General features: G+C 37.9%; 1 protein-coding gene across 2 annotated transcripts; it reads right to left on the minus strand.

The window, feature by feature from the left end:
• Window positions 1-1,497: 1,497 nt before the first annotated feature.
• On the minus strand, window positions 1,498-11,087 carry LOC135480317 (uncharacterized). 2 transcript variants are annotated; one of them, XM_064760142.1, is made up of 7 exons: window positions 10,244-11,087; window positions 8,301-8,444; window positions 7,748-7,957; window positions 7,349-7,450; window positions 5,947-6,111; window positions 5,363-5,452; window positions 1,498-4,557 (listed from the first exon to the last, which is right to left on the minus strand). In XM_064760142.1, exons 1-7 carry the CDS (start codon window positions 10,871-10,873, stop codon window positions 4,177-4,179), a joined length of 1,722 nt encoding a protein of 573 aa, XP_064616212.1. In that variant the 5' UTR covers window positions 10,874-11,087; the 3' UTR covers window positions 1,498-4,176. The 2 variants fall into 2 exon arrangements, with proteins under 2 accessions (XP_064616212.1, XP_064616203.1); XM_064760133.1 differs by having other exon boundaries at window positions 5,363-5,509.
• Between the last annotated feature and the right edge of the window lie 22 nt (window positions 11,088-11,109).

The following is an 11,109-nucleotide window of genomic DNA, read 5'->3' on the forward strand; positions in this document are numbered from 1 at the left end:
ACATGTGGTACATTTGGGCCTATAAACAGCGTGTATATGAATGTCCCTTCAAGGTACAATTACACAATCACATATCACATTACACAAAAACCACGATGTACCTCAGCAATGCGGTGGCAGACATATGCCAGGGCAATCACGTTGGTCGCTAACAAAGGTGGAACGTATAATGGATCTCTTTGTCATTGATTTCCGATAATTCTGCGACTTTCACATTGCCACCAGGAAGAGAAAACCGTGCGTCCGCATTTGTTCTTTTCAAGAACTTTACTACATAGACTGACTTCATGTTTGCAAAAAGCCTGACATTTGAATTTACTCCTTTCACCCATGTATGACTATCCAGTTATATATACGTTCATACACTGAAGCACAATGACTCACATTCACGCAGTGATTTATTTATTTAATTGGTATTTTACACCGTTTTACGTAATGACACACGAGCGATTACGCAAGGTAAGAACTAACCTTGGTTTAATCGTCATGTAGGGGCCTACTGATCATCACATCCTATCCTATATTTCTGCAGTTACAACAAGTTATAGATGCTTACAGGAAAGCTTCATCTACATGTATTTCTCTGGTAAACTTCAGCAGTTACATCCAGGTACTGAATTTTACAGGAAGCCTTCATCCTCGTGCACTTCTATCGTACACTTCTGAAGATACAGATGCCTTGAGGAAACCGTCATCCACACGTATTTCAGTTCTGTACTTCCACAGTTAAATCCAGGTGCTAGAGCTTACAGGAAACCTTCATCCGCATGAGGTTCTATCCTACATTTCTGAAGTTACAACAATGATTGGAAGCTTACAGGAAACCTTCATCCGCATGAGGTTTTATCCTAAACTTCTGCATGCAGTTACACCAAGTTACAGATGCTTTGAGGAGACTTTCATCCACATGTATTTTTATCTTATACTTCTGCAGTTACACCCAGGAACTGAAGCTTAGAGAAAACCTTCATCTCCATGTATATCTATCCTACATTTCCACAGTTACATCCAGGTACTGAAACTTACAAAAAAACTATTATACGCATGCACTTCTATAACTTCTGCACTTTAGGCCCATACTGTTGCTCACTGGAAACTGATACGCATTCCTTACAAAACTTCAGTTTCTTCTGGATAGCAGGGGAGGAAATATATCACGCACACTTCAGTTTTTCACATGTGTATGCAGTTACTTATCGGTACTGAATGCAGGAAACCTTACATTTCTATCCTATCACATTTTCAGTCGCTACTTGCTGGCATTGAAGCTAAAGGGAAACAGTCTGAAGGCCTCTTTCCATTACATTGTGCGCAATTACTCCTCGGTACTAAAGCTGAGAGACCATGCGCAACATGTACGTCCATCACACATTTAAATCTGCAATTAATTAATGGCACTGAAACTATACACTAAGGTTTTATCAGGATTTTATATTCTCGCCATGCACATATTTCTGTAGTTACTGCCTGTTTGTGCAATTTCTTCACTGTGTTTATTTATTTACTTGATTGGTATTTTACGCCGTACTCAAGAACATTTCACTTATACGACGGCGGCCAGCATTATGGTGAGTGGAAACCGGGCACAGCCGGGATAGCGGGATAGACCTTCCCACGTACGGTCGGAGAGGAAGCCAGCATGAGCTGGACTTGAACTCACAGCGACCGCATTGGTGCGATACTCATGGGTCATTACGCTGCGCTAGCGCCCTAACCAACTGAGCCACGGAGGCCCCCTCTTCACTGTATTGAAGTTATTAGCAAACCTTACGTTCGTGTTGATTCTCATCACACAACCTTCTGCACAGTTACTTCTCGGTACTGAGCTTAGAAGAAAGCCTACATCCACAATAACAATTCCATTACAAACTGTGTAACATCCACTAGTAAAGAGGAATGTTATATTGCATATTTCCTTCCTATTTGTGAAGTAGGAAATCTTCCAAGCTGTGTTTCCATCATACGCTTCTTCGGTTACTAAGGTAGCTGTAGTTTTAATTGGATAACAAAGAATTTTTGCATTTGAAAAAAAATATCAGTCTCTCTTAATTCAACATTTAATGGCTGCTTGAAACATACATCTTCCTATTCGCCTTACCCTTAGTCATGTTTTTTGGGTTAACACACACTATATAATATTAAGAAGATTCTTAACAGGCACCGCGCGTCATCACCACAACGGTCTACTGGTGTGACAAATGTTCATGTACGTTGCTTTTAATTCCTCACGACCGCTGTTAGGTTTATTGTTAGCCCAGATTATATCCCGGGAGAGGCTCGTACTGCTATAGTTATGACAGATATCCATTATTTCACAGATATTCGAGCGTAAAGATCAGCCAGATGGATTGCAAAACGTACAACTCCACGGGACCTGAACGACTAGTGATCTTGACTAGTGATACAGAAGTTGTCATTATTCAGCCGGTAATTGCCAACTCTTTGGCGTAACGACTTGCAGAATTCAAACATGTGAACTGTCAATCCATTTCAGTCGAAAAGTAGAAATGATATATGATTGAAATAGAGCTTATCCTACTTTCCTTCGATGGGTCGATATGATCGATTGTACCGTGTAAACACTGCCTTTAGTACGTCTATATCGGGGACCTGCGTATGGAAATCAGCTAGACATATACATCTGTGACAATACGAGAGTACTGTTACTCAGCGCTGTGGTTTATCACATTTCAGTTTAAAGGGTACATCAAAAATCGAAAGTCATTTGTTAAATCTTACAACCATGTATAGGTGACTTCTATAAACATATGTATATTACAGGCCTCTTAGTTACACCTCAGTACTAGTCAGGGGTTAAGTGTTACCTTTCTACAGTTTATGTTATTTGATTGGTGTTTCAAGCCGCATTTAAGAATATTGCACATACAAGTGGTTAAGTCAGTTTTACAAGAAAAGGACACAGGTAAGTCTTGGACGAAAACCTGGAAGGCCTGGACAGAAAACTGGAAGTCTTGGACTGAAATATGGAAGGCCTGGACTAAAAACCGTATGTGGACATAAACCTTTGAGCCTTGGTCTGAAACCTGGAGGTTTTGTACTGATACCTGGAAAATGTTGGCTTGGACTGAAACCTGGAAGCGTTGGACAGAAACCTGAAAGGCTTGGACTAAAACCTGGAAGCGTGGGCACACACCTGAAATGCTTGGACAGAATCCTGAAAGGCCTGGACAGAAACCTTGAAAGCTTGAATGAAAACCACTGCATTGTTTCCTCACAGCCATGTTAGTAAGCGAGAGTTCAAAATCGAAACAAAATCGCCTCTGAAGATTTTAAGGACTAACGTTATCAAAACCTATATCTTCCACTCTTCTGAAAGGTTTCCAGTAATGTGAGCTGTTCTGACATACAATATACGTCCAAAATCCCTGTGATAAGATCACCTCTTGTCCCTGAGCCAATGAAAAGGAAGCCAAAAAGGGAAATAGAATTCTTAAATTTTGTTTACTAGAAAAAATATTTCAGCATTTGTTTCACCGCACTGATAACATTAAATCCTCCCACCATAATGCTGGCTGTCGCCGTATGGCTAAAATATTCTTGAGTATGACATAAAGAATCAATCGATCAAATAAATAAATAATAAACTTATAAACAGAAAAATATACAAGCAGGAAAATGCTATACGCTGTGGATTCAGAATATTTTAACACATTTCATGAACTGAATAATAAAGGTAAAATGTAAGATCATTAGAAAAGCCTTTATCTACTCTCAAACCAAATACACATTTTTCACTTTTCCCTCCTGACAACAGCCTAAAGAAGCTCCTTAATATATCTCAATAGTTATATCATCGTTCATGTTTACTTTATTGTCTTGAAATATACATTGTTGCTAGTTTCAAATTAATGTTATTCGCTAAACAGTGGCTTAGTTACTTTTACGTTATCTATATTTTAAGTCTATCCTTTCCTATGCCGATGCGCAATAATGCTACTCTGGTGGCGCTGAATGGATTGTTCTTACTGAATTGTATGTGCTGTGAGACCAATCCAGTACACTTCCATGTTTGCACCATTATGTTATGAATCTTTCCAGTTTCTTTACTCATAAAAAGTCAACATCACTACTGTATGTGTAATACTGAGCATGATCACTGTTTGTTCTAAATGTATCTTTCTGAACTAATCCCAAGTTTCTAGTTATTTTACTGGCTCATGTATTTTGCTGGTTTGAATGGCTCTGCTCTTGTTGACATATGTCAGACAGTCCTTTACTTTTCTCATCCAGGCTATGTGGCTTGTCAATTAACTCATCACAGTTTTCATCTGAATCCACTTGCTGGACATTTTGTGACAGTTTCTCCCCTAATGGTTCCTTCTGTGATGAAGTTTGCCCTTGTAGATTATTTAGAGTTTGCTCGCCCTCCTTTGGTTCCAGTAAGCTAGAATCTTCAGAGTCCATGCTCTTAGCACCATCCATCAGCAACTCAATCTCAGTGAGAGGTGGGTGCATCCTCAGTGGAATTTCCTGGGCACAGGATGTCAGGTTTGACCTGCGTCGAACTGATTTCAAAATGCTTTGCCAGGTCTGTAACTATGAGACAAAAAGTCTTGGTCAACCAACTTCAGTCTAGTTTAAACCTTAGACATAAAGAAGACATGAAGACATAAAGCTAAGATTTCTCATGTTTGGATGTATCAATATGAATTCAAATATGAATATGAAACAACTGTTATCATATGAGAGTGATTCTACCTGTTGCTCCATATTTGGTGTGATTTTTTGTTATTGTCTTCACGCATCCATCCAGCAGAGTTGCCAATAAATTGCCATACATCAATTTCAAGTGACACAATAATAATTTCTAAGGCCTTATTCTGAAACTGTAACATGAGTATGACCAACAAATTACCGTACATGTAGAAAGCTGATAATAATTTTTTTTCTGTGTCTATATCAATGGGATCTTTGGAAGTTGCATTAGAAGCCCTTGTTGCATTGTAACAAGAGGAATTTTAGGTTCAGGAAAGAACAGGGGCTATAAGGTGGTCATATTACATATGTAGATGGTTTATCAACTGTGCAATCTTATGTTTTTTTAGGGATATACTGGCACTGAGTGAATGATTGCAGAGTGCCACAGTCTTAATTACTCTGTATAGCCACTGACATTGCTTTCCATGGGGAGAACTCATCTAATTAGAGGAGGCTCTCTTGTTCACTTTCTTCTAAGTTATAGGCGTGCAAGATACTGAGATGTATAACTTATGTCAAATATCTATAATGATGACAATACGCACTGATACAAAAAGGAGAGAAACATGTATTCACATGTATCAAAAGAACATAGGCTCTAGAAGGATATAACAACACTTATGTGGATATCATCGCAACTTACCTCATCCAAAGCAGCTTTGTGTCGCTCTGACAGTAACTGGAAGTTTCTTTCACTACGGGTCTTTTCATGCTCATATTCAGCAACCTTTTCCTGATAATTAGCAATCATCTCATTTTGAGATTCACAACGGCTTTTCAGTTCCTTGTTCTTCAAAGAATAAAAATACATATAATGTTTTTATACACTTTGTTTTGGGGTTTTGCTTTGCTTTTGATCTGAAACTCCAATCTTGACAGTTAATTTAAATGATTTGTCGTAGAGTGCGACGTGCGAAAAGTGACTGTGTATCCGATGTTTTTATGTCCTACATCTAATTTACACTGATTTAAGTGAAAAAGACTGCCTGGCTATTAACTTAAGAATTCTTTCCTTATTTTGACATCCGTGATTATTGAATTATATTCTGTCAAGCCTCCAAAATGAGGCCCCTCCAAAAACATGTTTTCTTCAGTTAGTGAGAAATGCTTAGCAGATTCAATCACAACGATTTGGCAAAACTTCTTCATTATTCTAAAAGTTATCAGTCACTTGTGTTGAAAGATAGCAAGTATGATAATGTCATCTCCTCAGTAATACTAACTAACCTTTGTCATCAAAGAATCTGTTAACTGTTTCGTTTCTTTCAGCTGATGACGACTTGCCATGAGCTCCTCCATGGATTTCTGGTACAAGGCTTGCGTCTGGATTCTTTCAGCTTCTCCATTCTGCTCAAAGTTTGCAGGAGTCTGTACATGTTGCTCACCCAACATCTAATGATACGAGACAAAAGGTTCATTTCACCAGCTCGTGTGAATGTTAGACAAATCAAACTACCAGTATGATCTGTAGCAACCTGGTATAGTTATCAAACTTCAGTGAATTATAGTTATAGAAAAGAAAGATGTTGACCACAGAGGTTTTTATGATAAACAGTAACAGACAAACATCAGATAGCAGCATCTTCCGCTTTGGAAGGAAGGCTTTAATATTACCAATAAAAAACATACCATTAACCTCCATTTCTCATGGTTCTTACAGTAATAACAAGCCTGTCCAACTGATATCAATACAGTCCAATATTACACTAGAGAGACCTATCCTCAAACTTAAAAGACTCATCCTCAAACCACAGAAGCTTTTCCTCAAACTAGAAAGACTCAAAACCAGAGATGCCATTCCTCAAATCAGATAACTTACACCTAATATGACGATTATGTGCAATCCATCACCACTGATGCAAATTCTATAATCTATAATGACAAACAAGGATGGAAACACCACACCAACGATGATTATTTTACACTGGTAATACTTGTATAAAATGTCTGATTGTGACACATCAATTATGTCAGTCCTGTAACACAGATATGTATCTTTACATTTGTGAAAACCTCATCATTCCAGGACTGCCAACCAAAGGTCCATTTTTTGAAGAATGTGTAACGCTAAATCTCTTCAATATGACGGTTAAGTTACACCCTCTTTGTAAAATATGCCCCAAGCAGCTACCATCCAAGATATGTCAGCTACCCATCCAAGTTATGTCACCTACCCATCCAAGTTATGTCACCTACCCATCCAAGTTATGTCACCTACCCATCCATTTAATTGCTTATGACTATGTTAACATAGTTAATGCCATTTGGTCCGTCAAGCAATGAGATATAGCAAAAATAATGCAATTAAACCTGGTACTCCAGCAGATACTGAATTATGTATAGCTCAACTTGACACTGCAGTAGATGAAAAATGTACACGTTTATCTGACACTGCATTAGGCAGAAAGTAATGCCTGATACCGTGCTTGGTGCAGAAGTATGCACCAAGCACAGTCTGATGCTGTAAGGGGGTAAAGAAAAATGCACACCTCAGCCTGGCACTGCATTAGCAGCCGAATGCAAATCTTAGTCATCACAGAAAGGATAATACAAAGCTCTGCCAGATAATCATGATCATAGAGAATAGTGATCATAGAGACTTCATGAACAGGAAAACTCATAATCTTACCTGACATTTGCTCCTCAAGTTGTTGATGACATTCTTGGAGCTTAACAATTCTGCCTTTATATATCTGATCCGTTCATTTGCCTGTATTAACTGAGATGTCACCTAAAAAAAAACGTAAACCAAAGTTAAAACATCCAAAGTTTTTTAATTTCATACAAGCCAATTATGCGTGTATGTATGAGTGTTTGGACATGTGTAGGTATACTACTCTGCTATGCTCTGTAAAAATCATTCTCATAACAATTTGAATCTCATCTCCAAATAAATACTTCCGTGACTTATGAGCAGTGATATTTACAATAAGTACACTATGATTTTCCTTATTGATAAAAAACACTTTCAATTTCATTTAAACTTTTAAGATAAATATGTCACAAAATTGCAATAATCATTTTATACCTCTGTATCATTGAAACTCCCTGTTTGGTTTCTCTCGTTTTTCTCAAGATGATGGTTGGAGATTGATGAGTTCTCTCCCTTGGACTGCTGATGACTGAATCTTTCTGTGGCTTTCGTTACCATGACTTCCTGTGATCTAATGGATGTTGCACTTTTCAATGATTGCACCTGTGACAGCTGCAGCCTGATTATTTTCTCCTGTTTTCTCACCTGTACAACAAAGAAGACATTATATTTGTATCAAATTTTACTAACTAAACAGGGTTACTTTACACCACATTAAATGAATTTGGTGCGATATGATATCACTGCACTGATTAACCATGATGGTCCCTGTTTCCTTGTCAACATTTGTGATAAAATGTACAATGTTAATATAAATCATGACAGACACATCATGGCATGCAATCTAGAAGATTTCCTGGTCAACATTTTAGGTAAACACTGTTACCGCCTGGAAAGTTTACTCACTCTCGTATTACACTACACTATATGCACATGGAACAATCCAGGACTCCTCCCGTCAGCAATGTCAGCATACACATCCTGTTACCTTATCTTGAAGCTGTCCGATTGTGTGAACAATATGTTGTGGGTGTTCTGTCTGCAGTGCTTGTCGTATCTCTGTGTACTGGCACATCAGCAGAAGAAAATCCTCCTGAAGCTGCTTTATTATTTCTTCATATTCCTTAATATCCTGAAAGAAGAGAATGTTCCAGACTGTTTGCTTCTTTGCTATTCTTTAAGTCAATTTTATCACAACTTAACAATTTTTCAGTCATATGACAATGAAACACTATAATGGTCACATCATGACACTAACTAAAGCAGGCCTGTCTTTTGAGACAGACATGCTGGGATCAGTTCACAAAGTATAGAGATGTAGAGATGCAAAATGCACTTAGCTAAGGGCTAAGCCTACCACACAACAAGTATGCTTCACGAAACTGACTTATGGAACGCTGTACTAAAGTCTTCAGAAATTATCCAGTCTGCTATTCTGTCATACATAACTTACTTAGACCGTGCCAATGTAAAGCAGATTGCCAGTTTAGAACTCCAAAATATGATTTAATGAGAGACTGAGCCTTGGTCACCTACTGAAAAGGTGGGCAATTCAACTACTAAACTGTGTTTAAAGTACTGGATTTTCCTGAATACGGTGTAAAACACCAGTTAAACAAATAAATAAACAAATAAATAAATCAAAGTACAGAGTATGGAAGAGCACAAAAGAAGTTATAAATCTGCTAGAGACAGGGCAAATGGTTTCTCTTCATTACTGATTATCCACACAAGTTTTCTTAGACACCTATTGAAACAGTTATATTATTTCAATTATTATTTCTGTCCCACTGAGTTTGCGAACCCACTACATCTTATGCCATTTGACTAAATCATTAACTTCTGGTACAGATATTGAAGTTTGGCTGAGACATCACAACTAGTTTTGGAATTTACATTTTTTTTTTTTTTTTTACACATTCTAGTTTACTCTGGGAGAGTGATTCCAAATCTGCTATTGCCTTTTGTTTATCTTTGCAACATTTTAAGATATAGTCAAAAACTATCTTTAGTTGAACTACAACTCGAGAGCAAGAAATCAAACTATGAGAGCTAGAAATAAAAACTTGCACGAAATTGTAGCCCGGCCAAGACATTCTCTTACTGTCGAGTGCCACAGGATTTGATCTGCAATCAATTGTTTCTTCGCTAGAAGCATTTAAATTACTCCAGCGTTTTACACAAATAGATGTTTATGCCTAAATTGCTTAAATTGAGTTATATGACAACTGGACAAACATATTTTCTTGGCTGGTTTCTACTGCACTGTCCATGAATTACAACAACAAATATGGATATGGATCCCGGCCGAAACAGCTGTGCAGTTCTAGTTTCATAATTATTTTTATAATTACCAATACTTAAACTCCGTTCAAATTCAGCACAAGCTTCCCACTTTTCAACTAAAGACATTTTTCAGATAAAAATATTAATCACATCACAATATTACATTCAGAGAATCTGAATAAAATCATATCACAAGGAAATACCAAATGCTGTACTATATTCTCCTATGAAACTCTTTAATCTTGATTCCAAAAGGAATTGACTTTTTGTGCATTTATTTGATTGGTGTTTAATGTCACACGAGCGTGATATATTTGACTGAAATTAGGTTTATAGATGTTTCACTAAAATTAGATTTATGTTTGTAGGAAACTAGAGGGGCCCAGTGTAAACCACTGTCCTTTGGCATTCCTGATGACAAACATCCTGACTATTATAACCTCTGCCAAACCAACAAGGGTTGGTTGAATGAGCCTGTAACCCCATTGGTCAATAATCAGCAGTTTGGCAAGAACAACCTACATATACATATGCTGGAGAGGTAATATTATAAGCACTAAAGACCAACATTTATACACTATTACTTGCTGACTAACAACCATTATCTTTGCATCAATTTCTTGTAAACAGAGTTTATCAACTAACCAGCAGTGAACCATTATTCCTTGTAGTTTCTTTTTCCTGCAGTACAGTGAGGAGCGCTTTCTTTGTCTTCCATAATTCAGCTGTCAGTTTCTCAAGCATGGGAAGTGAGCCACCCAACATCCGAGCGAATGTTTCACTTTTACCATCAGATAAGTTTGCTGTAACAATTAATGTGTTCGCTTCTAGCTTATCAACAGATGATTCCAAATGTTTCATATCTAATGACTGTGAAAGTTTATCATCTGAAATCCGTGGAAGTTGGTGCACTGATGAGCTTGACCATTTGTCCACATTGGCATGAGGGACAGCTTTCTCAACAAGGGATTCTGGAGCCTTTGCTTCTGAAGTCTGGGCATTTTCAAGAAAAGTTTGAAACTTTGGAACATCTAAACCACTGCCTTTCTTTGCATCACCAACACTGGGACAGGTCCGCTTGTGTGACAGCATGAGACACCTTGATAGCCTGGGACTATCTCGGTAAACTTGAACCATTACCTTAGACAGTCTCATCTCCGCCTCAAGCAACCTGCTCTCTGCAAACTGACAGCGTTTTTCTAAACATGTTATCAAAGTGTCTTTTTCATGCGGCAGTAACTGCCCATATCGAATGGAAGGAAATGGGCCCTGCATGCTGTATTGCGTTGGGCTGTCAATCTTCGCAATGTTTATGGCAGCGACTTATGCCCTCGTCTCCATGTCGATTGCGACAAATTTGTCAGATTTTACCTGTCCAACAGTTAGATCAGATTATCCTAGCAATATCTACAGGTTAGACGACGAAACTGCCAACGCTTTGCCCTTCTTTCTGACACGTCTTCCTGTGCTTATTCGATCACAAACAGCTAATACATCTTCCGGAAATTCTG

Source organism: Liolophura sinensis, chromosome 1 (assembly GCF_032854445.1).
Source record: "Liolophura sinensis isolate JHLJ2023 chromosome 1, CUHK_Ljap_v2, whole genome shotgun sequence".
Taxonomy (NCBI): domain Eukaryota; kingdom Metazoa; phylum Mollusca; class Polyplacophora; order Chitonida; family Chitonidae; genus Liolophura; species Liolophura sinensis.

Bases quoted from the DNA above. Each gene is read 5' to 3' on its own strand.
- LOC135480317 (XM_064760133.1), bottom strand. From the start codon at position 10,873: ATGCAGGGCCCATTTCCTTCCATTCGATATGGGCAGTTACTGCCGCAT. The intron at 8,445-10,243 runs GTTAGTTGATAA...CTCTTCTTTCAG, and splicing joins GGAATAATGGTTCACTGCTG to GATATTAAGGAATATGAAGA. The intron at 5,510-5,946 runs GTTAGTTAGTAT...TATTCTTTGAAG, and splicing joins CAGATTCTTTGATGACAAAG to AACAAGGAACTGAAAAGCCG.